The sequence below is a fragment of the Idiotropiscis lumnitzeri genome, chromosome 10 (assembly GCF_059441095.1).
Source record: "Idiotropiscis lumnitzeri isolate Australia: NSW breed Sydney's pygmy pipehorse chromosome 10, RoL_Ilum_1.0, whole genome shotgun sequence".
NCBI lineage: Eukaryota > Metazoa > Chordata > Actinopteri > Syngnathiformes > Syngnathidae > Idiotropiscis > Idiotropiscis lumnitzeri.
The window spans coordinates 21,948,612-21,969,742 of NC_142400.1; the positions used below are offsets into that span (position 1 = coordinate 21,948,612).

General features: G+C 39.8%; 1 protein-coding gene across 7 annotated transcripts in view; it reads left to right on the top strand.

Annotated features, from left to right (window-relative positions):
- LOC148329655 (CUB and sushi domain-containing protein 3-like) overlaps positions 1 to 21,131 on the top strand; it is a 493,599-nt gene that overhangs the window by 349,258 nt on the left and 123,210 nt on the right. For all 7 annotated transcript variants that reach the window (XR_015845569.1, XM_088306210.1, XM_088306213.1 and 4 more), the window contains 2 exons: positions 1,541 to 1,723; positions 20,119 to 20,292. Coding sequence is in view for 6 of the 7 variants with exons in the window: in XM_088306210.1 (XP_088162336.1) it covers positions 1,541 to 1,723; positions 20,119 to 20,292 (357 nt within the window). In the remaining variant the exon portion in view is untranslated. The remainder of the gene's footprint in view (positions 1 to 1,540; positions 1,724 to 20,118; positions 20,293 to 21,131) is intronic.

Below are 21,131 nucleotides of genomic sequence, written 5' to 3' on the forward strand. Positions count from 1 at the left end.
ACAGCAGTATAATTTTAGCACGTCAGTGTGGTTGTTGTGGATGTGATCATCACGTTTTCACAATGTACAATAGTTCAATGGGAGACTATATCCGGTTTAACTCTACAGTATGACTATTTTTTTCAGACAATACAAGAATGTTGTCTGGCTGGTTCCCACTTGAAAAACTTTTGGATTTTTTTTTTCATGAATTATAATGCAATCTCAAAATTGCTTGCATACGAAAATAAAGGGTATATTGTGTTGGGCTCCCAGGTCAACATTTGGGTGTTTTGAAACATGATCAATGGTCATTTTAGCATACCATTTCTTCATGTGACTACATTGTGATGCTTTTGCAACTCCTGTCTGACAGTTAGCCATACAGTAAAATCAGTTTTTTACGCACAAGAACAGTTTTTGTCCTTGTTCATCTGAAGTATGTCTCCATCACATGTTCTGTGACCACAAAGACAACAATCATTTAAGAATGAGGAAAAACTATCATTTACATTTTATCTAGATTGTTTATTTTAAAAAGGTAATATTGTTATTTCTTCTCTTGAAATAAGACATATAGTACTTTTAATCTCAATTATTCCTTTACCTTAAAATGCAGTCAAGTAGGGCTGAGCGATTAATTGCATTTGCAATATAATCGGGATTTGACAAAGTGTGATTTTGTCATCGCAAAGCCTGTGGTTTGACAGCGCAGTGGAGGAAAACTCTACAAAGTTCAACACTTTCAAACCAAGTAATATGAATCCAGCATATGAGAATAATATAATAATAACCAGTAAACACAATCACTAGTCATTACTCTGCACGGTACTTCTAGTTTAATTTGATAAATGCTTTTTGTTTAACACTTGTAGCAAATATGAACCTAATTGATGAGTTAATGATTGACTTTCTGTCACGTAAATGCTAAAGTTAATACTATTAACAATACAATACTTCAAAATATATTTTATTTATTTACCTGTGGATTTGATAGGTTGAGTGAGTGATTTAAGAGTAGTCCACATTTACGTGCTGTATCATGTTTTATGAAACAAAGTGATATGTAGGAAGTGGCTGGAGGAAGAAAATACAAGCACAGTCTTCAAAAAGCAGCCATAAAAAAGATTACATCCAACTTATGATCAACAGAAGAGTGTTGATAGCCTTGGGAGAAACTGATGATAAAGAATTTCTTCTTAAATATTGTTTTTCAAACATTAATTAATATTACATAAGTAGTGGTTACAAGGACAACCATTTGCAACAAACAAGCCTATTACAGGACGGTGAAAATGTCAGACACAGTTTTAATGAATAATGAAAAGTAGAATAGGGTTGTGAAATGCATTTAAATGGATGCTAGCATTTATAATATACATCGATCTAATGAGGTCAATGGCATTGCAATGGCCTTCACAAGTTCACACAACTACAGTGGTATTTTTAAAAAACAATGATCTGCAGTGATGATTAACTGCCATCATTTTGTAAGTCACATTTATTCTTGTTCTTGTGACATTTCACCTTCCTAATGCCTATGTTGTATCCCTCATGACAGTGATCAATTGTGGCGACCCAGGAATCCCAGCAAACGGGCTTAGATTTGGAGATGACACCACTGTGGGTCACAATGTAACCTTTACGTGCCAGCCGGGTTTTGTGATGGTTGGAGGGGAGCACAATGTCACCAGGACCTGCACCAGTAATGGCACGTGGTGTGGCGCCATTCCGACATGCAAGGGTAAGTTCCACTCACACTAACAGTCACAGCGCATTTTACAAGTATACAATATATTGACGTGGAGGAGGAGTTAGTGAACACAGTGCACTAAGAAAATATTGAGCTAACGAGATTATTATACCAAACCCATTGACAGATACAATGAAAAAGAGGACACATACATGCTGGTATTGTATTGTATTGTCTTTTCTCAAAAATAACACGCACCCTTCAAAAGCAGGTTTTTTTTTCTCATGTATTATATGTACAGTCCCCTGATTAGCAGGTATCCATGCTCAAATATGTGCATTAACCACAGTAATTCAAATGATTGGGATTCCTTGTGTTCAGAAACACATTATAAGGATATCACGATCATGCTTTTTGGTGAATCTTTGGTTTCAATTATCTGCAGATACCAGGTCCCGATCCAATACGTTAAGAAAAAAAGACTTCCTCCAATTCATATAGAAATACCCATGCATCAATTTGTACATGTTATATTTTAGATATATGTTTATTAAATTGACCATTCCACCAAATCAGTGCCAATTGCTTTTTGTAATACTCTCAAAATGAACTAGAAGTTCCCTTTTTTTCTCTTTTTTTAAGCACTAAATTTGATGATACACAGATTGAAAAACTCAATGTATTGGTCCATCTCAGGAATTGAAACTCTTTGTGGGTTTTTAGCCTTAAAATTAGCAAATGCAGGCACCAAGTCTGTGACGTTTGCGCAAAATGACTCAACTCAACTGTATTATTCTGGGGACCCTATGGCATCCCATGAAGTGGTTTTCGGATGTGGTCCTCTTAAGACCACACTGTTGGGTTTGTAACATCATTTTACTTTTAAAAACATATCTTGTTTACAGATATAATTAAACATAATACAAATGGATGCTAATGGACTTGACTCTTTCCCCCCCCCAAAAAATAGCAATCAGAGAATCAATAAAGAATTGAATCAAACAGAATTAATAATGGAATCTGAAAATTCTCAATTTTTAATGTTATAGCAGTGTTTGACGGTGTGTATTAAAATTTGAATACTGTAAAAGTCTTTTAGTATGATATTAGTATTTATAAAGTACAACCAACGTTGTATGCAAAGTGCTGTCCAAAGGTAAGTCATACGACAACAATAAAACAAATTAATAATAATGAACACTGTAAAAATCACAAAAACAGTAAACCCCCCCCAAAAAAAAGAAGTCTCATGCTGAGTCAAAACCCTAAGAATATAAATGAGAATGTTTACTTAAAATTTGGTTGAATAGCCCATATACTAGCATTAACATAGAATGAGGGATGCCTCTCTTTGACACATTTGATTGATTGGTAAACAATAAGTTTACATTGTCACTTATAGGCTTATGCAGAATAATCATCTAGAAACAACATTATTGATTATGACCTCATTAAATGCACCAAGTGGGGAACAAGCTTGCTTGTCACCCAATAGTGTATTTACACTCGTACACGCGACTGTTTGGACGTCGTTTAGCAAGGATGCTTCTTTATAAGGGGGATGCACTTATTTAAGACCATCTTTCGGCTTTCCTCTCCCTCCAAACAAGCTATGAAGACAAACCTACCACTCAGTGTCTACCTGCAGTGTCTGTTGGTGTGCGCATGTCACACTAATTACATCGCTGCAAAAAAAACAAATACAAAATAAAACAAAAAAATAATAATAACTGCGTAATATCAAAGTAAACACTGCGACTGTTCTATCTAGCAATGTATTTGCACTTTTTGCATTATTTTGTAGCTTGTGAAGTTCAATTGTTGGAAAATAATCTTTTTCATCCAATTCCACATCATCTGAAAATCAGGTGATCAGCACCGATTTCCGATTGCATGACTGGATGGGGACATCCCAAATATTTTTTTGCGCAGACAGTTTTTCCTACCTTGTTTGAAGACTCTCGCATCACTTCATAAAACATGACTGAGCATTGTAAAAATGAGGGGAAAAAGACTTGGTATGGAAAATACCAGTGCTTCAATCTAGGGAACAAAGTTTTATTTAGTATTAGACTCCACATTGGGTAAACCATATTTGTTTTGATTTACGATTGTTTACTTGGTTATTGCTCCGAACCATTTGGGACAATTCCACTCACGATGCAGTGTACATGTTAATTGTTCCTTATACCTTGTTTGAAGCCCTTTTGCTTAACATCACAAATGCGAAGGAGAAAAAAGATTCCATGTTGTGCCTCCAAAGATGACATCCATCCATCCATCCATTATCCGTCGCTTATCCGGCGTCGGGTCGCGGAGGCAGCAGCTTCAGCAGGGAAGCCCAGACTTCCCGCTCCCCAGCCACATCTTCCAGCTCTGCCGGAGGGATCCCCAGGTGTTCCGAGGCCAGCCGGGAGACATAGTCTCTCCAGCGTGTCCTGGGTCGTCCTCTGGGCCTCCTGCCAGTGGGACATGCCCGGAACACCTCACCAGGGAGGCTTCAAGGAGGCATCCTAATCAGATGCCCGAACCATATAATCTGTCTCCTCTCACCGTGGAGGAGCAGCGGCTCGACACTGAGTCCCTCCTGGTTGGCTGAGCTTCTCACCCTATCTCTAAGGGAGAGTCCAGACACCCTGCGGAGGAAACTCATTTAGGCCGTATTCGAGATCTTGTTCTTTCGGTCAAGACCCACAAGCTCGTGATCATAGGTGATGATAGGAACGTAGATCGACCGGTAAATCGAGAGCTTCGCCTTTTAGCTCAGCTCCCTCTTCACCACGACGGATCGATAGAGCGTCCGCTGTGATGCGGACGCTGCACCAATCCGCCTGTCGAGCTTACGCTCCATCCTCCCCTAACTTGGAAACAAGATGCCAAGATACTTAAACTCCTCCACTTGTGGCAGGATCTCCTCCCCGACCTGGAGAGGGCACTCCAACCTTTTCCGACTGAGAACCATGGTCTCAGATTTGGAGGTGCTGATCTTCATCCCAACCGCTTCACACTCGGTTGTGAACCGCGCCAGTGAGGGTTGGAGATCACGGCTTGAGGAAGTAACAGTACCACATCATCTGCAAAAAGCAGAGATAAAATACTGAGGTCACCAAACTGGATCCCCTCATTGCCTCGACTGCGCCTAGAAATTCTGTCCATAAAAGTTATGAACGGAATCCGTGACAAATGAGAGCCTCCAACCCTCACAGGAAAAAACAAATCCGACTGACTGCCGGCAATGCGGACCCTCAGTAGACCTTACCAGGGAAGCTGAGTAGTGTAATTCCTTTATAATTGGAACAGACCCTCCCGTCCCCCTTCTTAAAAACCACCACCCTGGTCTGCCAATCCAGAGGCACTGTCCCCGATGTCCACGCATTGTTGTAGGGGCTTGCCAAAGATGACAGTGCAATGTAAAAAATGGCCATGTAGGGACAGACTTCTCTTGAAAATACTTGGGGAACCAACTTTTAGACAAAACAAGACATGTTTATTTGTTTTATGGTCATTTACAAATCAAATTCCAATGAAGTTGGGATGTTGTGTTACAATGATTTGCATAAAAACCTCAGCCTATATTTAATTTAATACACTATAAAGACAAGATATTTCATGTTCAAACTGATAATCTTAGTTGTTTGTAGTAAATAATCATTAACTTTCAATTGTAACGCTGCAATAAAAAAGCTGGGACAGGGTCATGTTTATCACTGTGTTACATGACCTTTTCTTCCATCAACTCATCATTAAATCATTCAAAGAATGTTTCAGAACTGAGGACGCTATTTGCTGAAGCTTTGTCGGTGAAATTCTTTCCCATTTTTGCTTGAGTACGGCTTCAGCTTTTCAACAGTCCGGGGTCAGCATGCATGCTCGTGTATGTTTTTAAAAAGGTAGTGGGAACAAAACTGAGTTTGGTCGTACTTAATTGAAGTACTTTAACGATGTCATTCCGTTATTTATTTATTTATTAGTCCTCATCCTCAAAGCCATCAAAGTCCTTGTCTTTTGTATCCAAAATGAACAGCAGGGCAAGTTCACAATCAAACACGGCATGTGCCCTCTCGTCATTGCCAGTCAGTACCACTGCTGCAAGGCCTTTCAGATATGAAGAATAGTTCGTGAAAAATAAAACAGCAGTGTAAGCAGACACATTAGCTTCACCGTCGGTTGATCGCACAATGCCGATGTAAGCAAGTCACTCCTCAACACATCATGTACTGTCACTGTTACATGAAAACCAAAACTTATCACCCAACATCCACTGAACAGCACACTAACAAACAATGAAACAACCAAAAAGAGGAACAAAGAAATATAATTAACTCAAAACATGTATCTCTCATTCCATTCATATCCCAAGTGCTGCAAAGCATCCTGGGAGTGCTTCAGCTTCAGCTGTGATGTTTTTTGCTTGCGATAATATCAATAATAAGACAAACTATGACTGCGCTTTTTTATCCAGCTTTTTCCCGCAGGTACATGCAAGTAACTGGTCTGTTGTCAACAGAGGGTGCTAACACACTGTGTAATGCTCCCAGACACTCCATCTTAGTGCTCATGAAAGTCACACAACAATTACAGATTTTTGGAACTTGGTCCACACACAAGGCGCTCGACATTATACGGCGCCCTGTACAATTTGGGACTTATAGGTGGGCCCCATGGTCGTGAAAATACATTAGTTATTGTAAAAGTAGTCATAATCAAATCTGTGTTTGCTATTGTCTGCTTTGGCTTCTGACATTATGGGCACAGAATATTTTGTATAGTGTAAACAACTTAACCTATGTGCAGTTTGAAAGTAATCTCTGGAAGGCTGGGTTACATTACACAGTAAACTCTTTAGAGTACAAATTACTCCAAAAAGACTCAATTCGGTCCCATTCTAAACAGATTGAAATCTGCACTTAGAAGAAAGTAAAATCTTCAAGGAAAAATTGACACTGAAAATAATTTGGAGTGATATTTATTTGTAAAAAAAACCTAGTAAAATTTTTTTTTTTACTTAGAAAATCAAAGTAACATATACAATGCAACTTTTGAGTGTTTTTTACTTGCAGTTTTAGTTTTGTAAAAAAGAAAAAAGTCCCTGAAGGGTTGCCTAATGTACCCACAATCTTCCGGTCATGAACCAGCCACTCTCCCACATGAGCCATGCCCCTCCTGCAGTGAGTAAGTCGTTTGTGTTCGAAAATGAGAACCCAAACACTTGGGACTTTTGGAGGGACCAGTATTCCATGTGGTGAATAATTTATGTTCTCATAAAATAAAATGATTTTAATTGTCTCGAGCACTGTTGGTCCACTACTTTGAGTAAAATTTACTCTGAATATGTAACTTTTTTCCAAGTGTAAATTTTACTATGTTCAAACTGGGACCAATTATCAGAGTAAAATGTGCTCTACAAAATGTACTGCACAGATAAAAACTGCGGCATCACGGTCAATGACTGGTCAGCAGGTCTGCCTCACAGCACAGAGGTTGTCGTTTTGAATCCGGCCCCGGCCTCCCTGTGAGCAGTTTGCATCCTCTCCCCGTGGCTGCGTGGGTTTTCCCCGCGTACACCGTTTTTCTCCCACATTCTAAAAACATGCATGGTTGAGCTCTGTAAATTGTCCCTAGGTGTGATTGTGAGTGTGAGTGGTTGTTTGTCTTTGTGTGCCCTGCGATTGGCTGGAAACCAGTTCAAGGTGTACTGTGCCTACTGCCCTAGATAGATGGGATAGGCTCCAGCACACCACAATCCTCGGTGGAGATTCACATTGGATCATGGATGGATGGATGGACACAGACTGATACTGAAGCGATAATTTAAGATATAGTAATTTAACTATACAATTCCACCCAATCAGTGCCAATTGCTTTTTGTTTGAATTTCAGGTGAAACTTAATACACCCACTTAAATTTAGATTTATCCCAATTGAATTGTTCTTTTAAAGGCTTTGTGCATTCCACTGTTTACAACTTGCATCAATTTTCATGCCCAGGCTGGAAACATTTTTGAATGCATATGAATTTCAGGCATTGTTACAACCCAACATGACGAGAAACAGGATTAATATCATAGCCTGGCGAATTCAACAATGCAAAGTTAGTAGGATAAGCACAGTAAATGAAAAGCATACATTCAAATATATTTCATTTCAATGTAATTTTGGTTTGTAAAACTGCACAGAAAGTTTGTGGCTGCAGCTTCAACGCCCATTCATTGGTGTCAGTAGTGATCCAGCACTACCAAGTTGGTTGAAGTTTTCTCCCGCAGGGTGAAGGGTCTTAATTAGGGAGTTTAAGATGGTTCTATAACTTTAAAGCTGGAGAGGTGCCTAAATGCCTGGTTCAGACAAGTTAGATGACTCAACAAGTATGTCTCCTTTTCACAAATGTGTTTGATTCTGGGGATTTGGCATGTCTTTGTCAAATCAAATTGTAGCGATTCCCTGGTGATTTGCTTGCTTTAGAGTTTGACTGGGACAGACATGTTAGGGCGATCTGAGCTGTGGAATCTTGGATGAAGCGATCTAGTCCATTTAAGGCATAATCGTTTCACATAACATTCAGATTGGTGAAAACCATTTCAAAAGACACACTTCCTGGTGGCCCTAAAAACCTTTAGTTATCAGCTAAAAGTATAGGTGTAAAAAAAAACTGGACTCTAAGAATCTTCACCAAGTGTTGTGTGTGTGCATATTTGTGTGTGTGAGCTGAATGGAGTGAGGAAAAGTGAAGCAGTAGATGCAAAAGAACTTAGACGCAACGGGGGGAAAAAAACAAAGAGTATTAATAGACAGAACAGCAGACACAAGTGTGTTGTACAGCAGGAAAGACAACAAAGCCTGGCAGAAAACAAGACCCACTGGGGAAACATATTCAAAAAGGAAAACAATATGTTTCTAAAACAAAAAAAAGAGAGCACGGCGTGCACTCAAGATGAATAATGTGTTGATCGTTTTGTAATTACTTTGGCACTTTGCCTCTTTGTCAAAGTGTATGCTTACATATTGAGCTGTAATGAGATTAGCAAGCAAGGTGTCTCAGAATTTCCCATGTGGTCTCTCACAGTCATATGACTTTTAAGTGTGCTGTATGCAGGCTTGTCAACAAAACACAAGGCTGTGCTCCTATGAGGGTCATTCAAAACCCCCACCTGCCACACACCACCCACCACTTGCGCACTCAAGGCACATTTGTGTCTATTCGTTTAAGTTTCCTTTTTTTCCCCCAAAATGAAACACTTCATTGTGCAATTAATGTTGCAGCTTACATACTTGGGCAACACATTTGGGGCTCTCTAAAACAAAGCATACCGATTTTATAGCAATTAATGAAGCTCATAATTTTTGACTGTGCCACTGTTCATGAAGAAGAGTGCCACGTGCACTTGTGTGGCACAAAGCCAAAGCTGAAAATACCTTTGGCAGCTTATGATCGATGGCCAACCAGTCTTCTTTATAACAACCGTGATCATTCTAATTACTTCTTAAAGTTATTTGTAATCATAGCTAGTGTTCATTTTGTCATTACAATTCATATCCAAGTAGTAGGATGCATCACAACCACACACGGCGGCTGTTGGTCCGTGAGCAATGTATCATACTAGTATGTATGATACATAAAACACCGCGTATGTCATCAAAACCCCAAAGCAAGTATTTGCATAGAATATTTGAAACTTCTGTAGCAAAAAGTATGCAAGCATATCGCACAAAGAGAAAAAGTCTACCAGGCAGATGGTAGGTAGCCTTGTTATTGCTATGAAACTGTACTGCCTCAGTAATACAGAACAAATCAGGTGTATTATTGTGTGTTGTGTTTGCCTCTTGAGAATCCGGAAAGACACTTGAAATGCGAGACATAAAGAGATACAATAAGAAATATCTGAAGGGAACTTGAATTGCTTTAGAATAGGTGAGAGTCGGTGTTAAAGAAAATACAACCAGAGAACAGAATTTGATCAAATGCCTCTTTGATGCACAGGGGCCCAAATTTTATGATGTGGTGGCTGAAATAAATTATAGATTGTACAGGTACAATCAGACAACCTCTCCTCAATGCTAAAAACCTTATTTATTATAAACATTGAAGCTTTGGGGAAGTACATACGCTGCAGCCTGAATTTAGAATTAGAATTAGAATTAGAAATCCCTTTATTGTCATTATACTCAAGTGTGCAACGAGATTAGAGGGCTCCCCTCTCCAGTGCAATACAACAATAATACAGACAAATATATAAATTAGATAAATAAATAAGAGAGTGCAATGGAATTTAGTACTGAATAGGGTATATAAAAACACATCACAATGCTGTTCTGCAAGGTAAGGGTGTTCTCGTGTGTGTGTGGGAGTGATGACGACCTTGCCGTGCCTTTTCCTTTTTAACTGTACTTTTACTTTTGCAACTGGATACTACAATCCTGTGGATTTAATTGACATTGGATTACAGTACAGATTGATGTGTTATAGCTTTTTAGCACACTTTCCAAAACCAGAGCACAACTAGCAGGACTGGCGTGTATTGTTGTCGAGTCTGCCAGGCGCCATACACGGCACAAGCAACAAAAACAAAAGTGTGGCTGCCGAAATGGGTTAGCGGTCGGCTAAGGTAAAAGCTAACCACTCAAACCCCACTCCTAAGCCTCTCTGCTTCCGACGCCATAATCATAACACACAAAGCAGGTTATCTGGAACAACATCTAGCGGGAAATTGCTAAGTTCTGACCTATTGCATTTATTATTCACGGAGAAGTTGTTACACGCTCAAATTCCCGACTTTTCAGTGTGCTATCCTTAGGCTAACCGTGGCACAAAGTGAAGTTTCTTCTGAAGATTATGATGGCCAATAATCCGCACACTAGTGACAACTTTAATGCATGCTTGCCTCCCTAAGTGAGGATAAGTGGTTCAGAAAAAGGATGGATGGATGAATGGCAAATGCTATGACACAGCACTGTTTCATTACTGACGTAATTGTAAGGAACAGTGTCAAGCCGCTGCTCCTCCACGTAGAGAGGAGCCAGATGAGGTGGCTCGGGCATCTGATTAGGATGCCTCCTGGACGCCTCCCTGGTGAGGTGTTCCAGGCATGTCACACCGGCAGGAGGCCCAGAGGACGACCCAGGACACGCTGGAGAGACTATGTCTCCCGGCTGGCCTGGGAACGCCTGGGCATCCCTCCGGCAGAGCTGGAAGATGTGGCTGGGGAGCGGGAAGTCTGGGCTTCCCTGCTGAAGCTGCTGCCCTCGCAACCCGACCCCGGATAAGCGGCGGATAATGGATGGATGGATGGATGGGTTCAGATAATGGATGGTTGGATACATTTTTTATCTGTTGGATTTTTTTTTGATTTTTTTTTTAGGACCGGCAGACCAGTGATGTTTACTGATGGAAGTACTGACAAAACGCATTGATAGACTAATGATTACAGTTTTTTTCAACTCGGATAAATGCCAAACTGTCAATGACGGATGCTGCCCAAGCCACTCACGAACCGGCAAAATTTAGTAAATTGCCCACCTCTACTTAGTTTTCGGGTGCAAACCCTTATTGTTTTTGGTAATTGTGACATGGTTTACAGCACCATTGGCATACACTTTTTCTCTAACTAAATCTTTTTTATTTATTGCACATTTTGTTTGAACATTTTTTTTCACAAGTGCTCAGTAATGTATCACTTTCATTCAGAATATTACTTATGTCTGGTTGCTTTCAGACAAGACCAGACTATAAGGTTTTAAGTGTGCGTATAAAGATGAGTCAAGTTTATGGGCATATTCATTAGGCAAACCTGCAAAATCTAAGGAGCCGCAACACATAATACATCTGCATTAAGAATGCTGCCTTTAAAAGAATTAATGCTTAGCGTTTAATGTCCCTGTCAGAGAGTTATTAGTTCAGCAATATGTGTATCCCTTCTTATTAAAAATATCGAATTATCAAAAATGTGCATACACCAACAAAATTAAAATATGAAATATTCAGTGGTACCCTGAGTTACAAGTTTAATTTGTTCCAAGACCAAGCGCATAACTAAATTTACATGTATCGCAACTAAATTTAAATGGTCTTTCACATGTATAGCACTTTCCACTTATTAAACAATTATTAGTGCCGATTTCACATTCACTAACACGCGCCCCTCCAACACAAAACATCATGTATATGCTTTTTTCTTGTTACGAATGTGTATTTTAGCACGGCGGACCCAAGAAAACGGATATAGGCAAAAATCATACAAAATAGAGATTTATTTAACAAAGGGAGCACATCAGACGTGATTAAAAAAAAACACAAAAAAACTACACTAAACGAAACGAGCCGCGGTACACCAAATAAACTTAGGTGAATGGGTGGAAACGAGGAGCTAGCCGCCAAAGACAGGACTAACGAAAACGGAGAAAAACAAAGCGAATACTCTAAAGACAAAAAGAAAAACTCAGCCACCTGGGAACACTAAATAAACTACAAATGACAACTAACCTACACAAGGTTAGAGGACTACATCAAATTACTAGAGCCAGGTAAGATTTACGTGGACACTATCGACGCAAAACAGGAAAACTCGCTTCAGTGACTCTGTATGCTACTTGCTTCTGATAACAGCAAGCTGTTCCAAGTGAAGAACACATATGTTTGATAGAGTTTAGACTTGCGCTACTGTATGAGAACAAGTCTACTACAAGTCTATGTTGTTAAAAAGTTTTTACTCTTATGTTGCTTTAAGTGAAATAAAGCCACAACAGTTGCCAAATAAAATGTTTTGGTTCTCGGCTTATTTTGGAGCAATGAGCATTGATTCCACTGCTACCACTTTTATCTGTTTGTAATGCATAATACTTAGTGGTCGATCAGAAAGTCTTTGCTATTGGGTGGAAACCTTAAATGCCTATTTTTAATTAAAACGGCTTAAAACCTTATTGAGTTTTTGTCGAAAAAATTTATGAAAACTAGACAAAGTTTTCTTCTCCGCGTTTCCTTCGACTAAAACTAGACTAAAACCGTTTTGGGTTTGCGTTTACTAAAATTAGACTGAAACCTGTTTGAGTTTCTGCCAGCTAAAACTATCACAAATTACTAAACGTGACGAAAACTAATGAGTATTTTTGTCCAAATGGCTAAGACTAAGACTAAATCTAAAATGCCTGCCCAAAACAACACTGATTCTATGCACCTTCACTAGTCACCTAGTCAATTCACTAATTAATATTATGTTTGTGGAATGTGAGTTAAGCAGCAAAACTCTTATGTTGCTTTAAGTGAAATAAAGCCACAACAGTTGCCAAATAAAATGTTTTGGTTCTCGGCTTATTTTGGAGCAATGAGCATTGATTCCACTGCTACCACTTTTATGTGTTTGTATTGCATAATACTTAGTGGTCGATCAGAAAGTCTTTGCTATTGGGTGGAAACCTTAAATGCCTATTTTTAATTAAAACGGCTTAAAACCTTATTGAGTTTTTGTCTAAAAAATTTATGAAAACTAGACAAAGTTTTCTTCTCCGCGTTTCCTTCGACGAAAACTAGACTAAAACCGTTTTGGGTCTGCGTTTACTAAAACTAGACTGAAACCTTTTTGAGTTTCTGTCAGCTAAAACTATCACAAATTACTAAACGTGACGAAAATTAATGAGTATTTTTGTCCAAATGACTAAGACTAAGACTAAATATAAAATGCCTGCCCAAAACAACACTGATTCTATGCACCTTCACTAGTCACCTAGTCAATTCACTAATTAATATTATGTTTGTGGAATGTGAGTTAAGCAGCAAAAGGCACCCGTTTTAGCCACCACAGTGGGCAGCCATTTTATTACTTTCTGTCGACTGAAAATGGCATCACAGAAAATCAGGGCTCAGGTAACAACCAATCATGGCTCTCCTGTTTCTGAAGCTGAGCCATGATTGGTCGTACTGTACTGACGTGGCCAAAAATAGGTGGGTTTTCCTGTTTAAATCCGATTCCACGAGCGCAATCTTTATCAGAATCTATTCTATTCTATTCTATGTTACGCCTCGTGGGCCTGCATAGAACATATTCTTGTTAAGAACATTTTTGGGTTGACTTCAATGTGAATGGAACTTATTCTCATGCATTTTGCAGTAGACAGTTAATAATGTTTTACCATGTAAATGCAGCCTTCTTCATTGCACAGATGCTTGCACGCTACGCCCTTATGAAGTGTTTAATTGCCCATCCGTCTCCCTTGTGCACACGCAGACACTAAAGTGAGCACACCTTCGCGTCTGCTTAGACCGCAGTGGCTGCCAGAACGCTGTCAGCTCCTGCTGACCTGTATGCATTAGTCAGAAAGCGAGAGGATCCCTCTGACTCACTCCACTGCTCTCACTTCTGCAACAGCACTTATTTCTCTCAAGGGGCAAATGAATAAAATACTCACTAAAGAGCGGAGTCTGATTACTAAATGGGTTCTTTATTTTAATTTAGGCATTTCTCCACATCATGCATCATTAGGAAGGAACGCAGATTCATTTCTTAAATTCCTGTCACCCGCTGCCTCCATTTACTTGGCCTATCTCAAAAGGCTTTCGAGGACAAACCTTTTGATTTGATTCCTTATTGAATGAGAAGATATAAAGGCTATCAGACAGTACTGCCACTTTTTATGCGGCTGTCCTATCTTTCTCTTTAAGACATTGTAAATGGACATTATTGATTTGTTTGTAAATACATTAAATATGTTTAAGGTGAGTGCGGAAAAAATGTGCAAAGACGACTAAGGACCATTCAGTTCTGATTTTTGGAAGTATAGGGATCCATTTTAGTAGACAGTACATGTGCGTCCGGCGTAAAAAAAAATGGCATATCTTAATTTTCGTGGCGGTGCAAGTCCTTTTTACCTTGTTTGGGAATTTTTGCAGATCACGCTGCGCCATGCTGGACGTTCCAGCGTACCGAGGGCGTTTTCCTTTCCACACATCCAGCGCACCGACTATTTGGTCACTCAAAGTAGACTAGAACCTCATACGAGCTCAGAGCAGGTCTAAGTTGCGACGCAGTTGGTGCAATGAATGTTGGTGGATTTTATCAAGGTGCAAGGCAGACAAATTCTGGCCTCTGCAGACGTGTGTGTTGGGTGATGTTGTATTTCATTCATAATAATGACTACAGCAAATCCTCTGAATCATTGCAAACGTCAAGTCAATGAACACATCATTATTATCACCCTCTTTATTATATTATTGAAAACACTGGTGTGCGAGTGTCAGGGTTACATACCTAAAGAGAGTGATCGGGGTGGAAGATGGTCTCCAAGTGTGCCATTCACAACGTGATCTGTTATCGCCCTAGCCAAAATAAAATTTTCTTGCCGTGAAGGGATTCTTGCAGGTCCTAATAAAGCAACTTTCCGCACTTCTGCCTTCTGCTTGGACTCGAGTGAGTCTATTTCTGTTTCCACATTGTCAAAGAACGTGTGTCCCTCTTCTGCACTGAATTTGAATGGTATGAGGGGATTGCTTGGTAAGAAAATAGAGCCCAAGTGTTTGTCTTAGGGCTGGGCGATATGACCTAAAATCAATATCGCGGTAAATTGGGCAATTTTACCTCAATAACGATAAATGCACGATAAATTCCCCCTGAGGACCAAAATCAAAATCAATGCAGGAAATGCATATTAACTGTTTTTTATTGACCAACTGGTACACATTACTTTCAGTGAAAAATAAAAGTACAAAGACCATTTGTATAAACATTCCAAATAGCTTGCTTTGCATGATTTGAACAATGTCACAAAGAACAGGAGAAAAATGGTACCTCTCACAAAATCTTTTTCTGCAAATAGATTGTGCCGAGACACTGTAATGCCATTTGCAAAGGCCTAGATTTGTGTAAAGGTATCTTGTAAACAATATAAATAATGCCATGTGCAAAGGAGCTTGTCGCCTGTAAACAAAATGCTAAATAGAATGAAAAAAATGTCAGTGGAATGCCAGTGCCAAATAAACAAGTGTGCTTCATCAGGAAAATGCCGTGTCGAGTACACTGGTGCGCGGTCGCCACTTGTCGTCTATGTACTGCACATTCAGGCTCAAACAGGGATGCATGTTGTGACTCGACCACAAGTCGGATGTGGATGCAAAATGCTTGACATGTCTCCGCTCCCGTCCCGATGTTGTCCATATTGGGAAGTACGGTTTGCAACAAATATTTTCGTACCTCTTGTCGGCTACTTTCATGAAGCGTTTCAATCCAGTGCGCTCCACTGTAACTCAAGGAGCTATATCTTTAGCTATGTGCTCGGCTATCGCGTCCACCTCTGAGACGTTCTCTCGTGTGGTGTCGCCTCCGTTATGGGCTGTTGTTACTTGTCCAAACTTGCTCCTCACTTTGAACTTTTAGCACAAGCTCCAAGTCAACAGCATGGTTGTGTTGTGGATGGTGAAAAAGAAAAGGTTGGACGCGCTGTTTTGGTGCTTACGATGCACTTTGTAGTTCATGTTCTTTTGCTTAAACATCGTCTTTATGGAACCCAAAACATTTCCAAATGACAGATGTCGAATTTCTTTTCGGGACAAGCGCGACAGGAACAATTTCAACTAACGTTACTTCGTCTTCAGCCTTGTCAGCCGCTTCTGAATTTGAATCGCCAGCTAGGAACGCGTCTTGTTTACATTCTTGTTCAGAAGGGTGGAGTCACGTGACGACATGCGCTGTAGCCGTCTTAAAGGGGCATGAAGATCGCCGCAGACAGAAAAGACTTCTTTTTCTTTTTTCTTTTTTTTTTAGACACCGAATTTACCGACATGGGCAAAATGATGTTGGTCATTGTAATACATTTCGGTAACGGTAAATTTTCGGTTTATCGCTCAGCCCAAGTTTGTCTTTTTGACAATTTCACTTGCCCATTTTTTGGAAAGACATGGCTAAAATGGGCTTTGTGGCATTAGTCAGCCCTTCACCACTATATAAGTACTGAGACTTGTCATTCCGAATGACCCAGCCACCCGTCCACCCGCTAGTCTGCCTGTCCGCAACGTCGCTTGCCTGGAATGTTATGTGTACCCACGCAACACAAAACAGAGTGAGGCAGTGACTTACTGGACGACACCAACCCTTGTCTGTGGGCTAATGAGCTTGTGGGCTAAATGGTTAGCAGGCCTCGCTAAGCCGCAAACCCACGGACCAGTGTCGACATCGTCAGTGAGCCACGGTCTCACTGTGTCGTGTGTGGGTCCCCATAACGGAGAGAATTTTCAACCTGTGGCTCACACTATAGACTATTTAGCACAAAGAGTGTGTTAGCACAAGAACGTTTCCGATCGAATGCTTGTTTGGCAGATTCAACGATGATGCACAAATGCTCCACAGATCTTTTCAAGAAAATGGGGACGCTCTGCTTCCACATGCTTTCTCCAGCTTCCAGCGCTTTTATCTCTTATTATAATTTAAAAGAAAATTCTAATTGATTGTTGATAGACAGCCTATACATTCAAGGAAGGTCTACTCTCTGATCCAAAGCAAAAAGACGCACAACTGGCCTTGCAAAAGAAAGGACCAAATTTACATAATGTCTGCGAAATTCAACCCAAATCGTAATGACATGCCCCTATTTTGAAATTTTAGCAATTGAAAAAGTCAGTGCAGATTCCAGTGTGTTTCATCAGGGCGGCGTTTACTCAGTGTTTTATCTGAAGTTTGTTATTAGTATTTGTAAAGTCCATCTTCTGTACCGCTTCTCCTCACTAGGGTCGCGGGGGGTGCTGGAGCCTATCCCAGCTATCTTCGGGCAGTAGGCGGGGACACCCTGAATTGGTTGCCAACCAATTGCAGGGCACACAGAGACGAACAACCATCCGCCCTCACACTCATACCTAGGGGCAATGTAGAGTGTTCAATCAACCTGCCATGCATGTTTTTGGTGATTGCAATTTAAACTAAATTAAATTATTTGATACTCTGAATTTGATGGACATCACACGCACAAGAATATTTCTTCTCTCTAGAACTGATAAACTGTCAGGATACTTGCACACACATCCGGCAGCTTTTCAGGCTGTGCGAAACACATTTTCCACACCTGTGTTGTTTTCGTCATCGATGACGATGAAAATATTTCGTTAACGACCCATTTTTACATGACGATAACGAGACAATGACGTGCTAAGCGTGGCACTTTGAATACAAAAATGACATTAATTTTCGTTGACCAGATGAGACAGGATGAAATTGTTAGCGTGTGGTCCGTCAGATGTTCAAAACTTTGCAATGCTGGCGCAATCTATCCACGTTTGGGCACGTCCACCACAGGGGCACCACGCAGGGCGTTTGCGCCGCACACACACACCGCTGCACACACCGACACAACAAAACACAAACACGTCTGCTGTCATTCGTCTCAGCTCTCACACACTCACACGCTTTTGTTTGACGGACCATGGCGACAGTGACACTCGGTACTACTTGGTGCTGATAAAAATAAGCTGTTACAATTATATGTTTGATAGAATTTGGACTTGTGCTAGTGTATTAGAACAAGTCTACTACTAGTCTGTGTTGTTCAAAACATTTTTAATGTTGTTTATTTATGTTGCCTTAAGTGAAATAAAACCTCAAGAGTTGGCAAAGAAATGCTTGTAATGCATAATCCTTCGTAGTCGATGAAAACCTCGTATGTCTATTTTTAACTAAAACTGATTTAAACCTTTTTGAGTTATCGTCGACGAAAACTAGACTAAAACCTTTTTGCGTTTTTGATGACTAAAAGTAAACTAAAACTATCGCAAATAGGAATGACTAAATGTGATGAAAACTAATAAGCATTCTATTTCAAATGACTATGACTATATCTAAAATGCCTGCCACAAACAACACTGCTGGACACTGCCAAAAAATGTTTTAACTAGTATGCCTATTTCCTAATCCCCTTTTTGTTCCATTTTACCCCATATCCATGTTTTTCTACTTCCCATCCAACGGTCTTATACTCTGATCACATCCAGACAAATTGTCTACTTTACAGCTTCCATCTGGGCATTTTAGTGAGGCTATCCAAAGTGAAGTGCATCTGCCTCTAGAACAAGAGCACGAGAATTCCAATCTCTGGAGAATCTCTTTGCTTGCTCATTAGCATGAAAGAAAAACAATTGCAAGTGAACGTGTTTAGACTTCAAAATTGGGCAAAATGGCATTGCTAAACAACACATTAGGAGCAAGATCAGTACTACATTCGCTCACACATTTAAAAAATATGCTGTATTCTGCTGCTGAATTTTTTTGGGGGGTGGGGGGGTCAACTGCCAATGAAGAACAAAAGGTGGATGACACCTTGGCACGAATGCCTGGGAATTCCGCAGTGGCATGTTCCACATTCATTGCTATTCTCTGGTGAAGCTAAAATGCTGAAACGAAATATCCCGAGGCAAGAAAAATATCTATCATCTACTCGTCATGTACGGTATAAACAAACCAAATATGACCAGATAGCATTTGAATAGAGAGCTTGTAGTGAGCCTGATGTACTGATTTTCTTCTGATTCTATAAAGGTCCAAAAGCCTCATTGCCAAAATGTACAAATGGTGTTGCATTGCCAGAAGATTAAACTTTATCCGAGGAGCTGTATATAACTGTGAAAGATGGTAACTAGCCTAACTGCTAGGTCATTTTGCACTGATGTTGTACAGTGATTCTCTCTGTATGAATGACTGCAAGAGAAGGAGAGACATGAAGGAATGATGGTTGTGTGTATACACTCATGCTCTGGCCAAAATGCTTTCAAAGCAGACCATTTTCTCGAGGCTGAATACTGTAGTCTCAATTCAAAACACATTTTAAAGTGTAGCAACTGATTTAATAATAATTTACGTTCTATGACTAAAGAAAGTGTTTCACCAAACCTCCAACCCTTCATTGCATTACAAACAATAATCCAAACATTACAATGCATTATGAAGTTAACTTAAGTCCTGCTGTGCCCGGTAGTGTTGTAGTGTGTAGGCACACGAAAGATGCTCTAATTCGTTGACTCGCATTATAACAATGTAAAACACATATGAGCCTTGTGGAGAGTATCTGCATATTCACGTAATTCATTTTGATGATATCCAAGCCATTAAAAGATGTTTGTTGCACCTGTTATGTTTTTTTTTCTTTGTTATTTTAATAAATTGTGTGCTTTTGCCTAAGGCTATATAGACTATTTGGTTTCTTTTAATCACCCGTGGCACTTCGAGAAAACAATCCATATCGGTAGATTGAAGAAATTATCCACTTCGTGATATAGACGTTGCACTGCTACCTGAAGCGCTGTTGGATTTAACTCCTCATGCCAGACTCATCTGTGGTGGTGTTGTCGTTTTTGTTCCATATTTTTGCGTGTTGTTACTTTTACCAGCCTTGGTGTTGCTTGAGTTACTTATTAAGTTTCGTGTTAGTGCTCTTGACTGGAAACACTTTAAGAAGCAATTAATACTATCCTATTATTTTTCCCACAGTGGTGACATGTGTGACGCCTCCATCCATCCCTAACAGTCTTTTGGAGGGCTCAGTGTGGGAATGGGGCACCAGTGTAAGTTACAGCTGTGTGTCGGGCTACGAGTTGTCCTTCCCTGCTGTGCTCACCTGCACAGGAAATGGCACATGGAGTGGAGAACTGCCTCAGTGTTTGCGTGAGTAATAACATAATCATTGCCACATGATGTATGTAGGGGTCTCCAGAGGGGATTCAGGACATGAATGTTAGGCTGTTGTAACACCTTGTCCCTCTGTATAAACAGGGACAAATGGAATGAATGCCTTTTGCCAGCTATGACTTGTGTATCAACAAGCAGTTTAGCATGATGGTACATGTCATGTTGTTTAGCTTACAATATGCTTCAAAGCTGTAACAGATTGCGGCAAAATCTGTTTACTGCATGGGTGTTTGAACAGTCAAAACCATCTCATCTCCCTTATTTCAGAGACAGAGAGAGAAAATGGTCTTGCAGTGGCTCCTTCTATCTATATATGTACCTTACAACCCAAAATATTTAATTCATACCTATTTTAAACATATTTTCCAGGTTAGATTGTCTTCCCACTATTAGTTTCCCGCTCACACCTTTGGAGGTTTTCCAACTTAAAGTGATACTTCACATATGTACGGTATTTGCAGTGGTAAAAAGTTCATATTTTGTCCTTAATTAAGTCTATAACTTTTACCTGTAAATTTAATAAATCAAACAATTTTTGAAATAATATAGCCACAATGTTCATTAACTTTTCCTTTGCCACTAACAACAAATGTGAAACTGCAACCCGGATAGGATTTTTTTATTTTTTTGCCTGCATGCGACATGTATCTGTTTTGTTTTTTGTTTTGTTTTTTTAATGTCTGTCTGAATTGCTATTTTTTTTTTCAAATCCAACCTGGTCCACTTTCCTATGTGGTCCTAGATTGGATATGTATGGTATTTTTTGGGATTCAAACGCAGCCATACGGCCAGGTTGCATGTATGTCTCATTGACA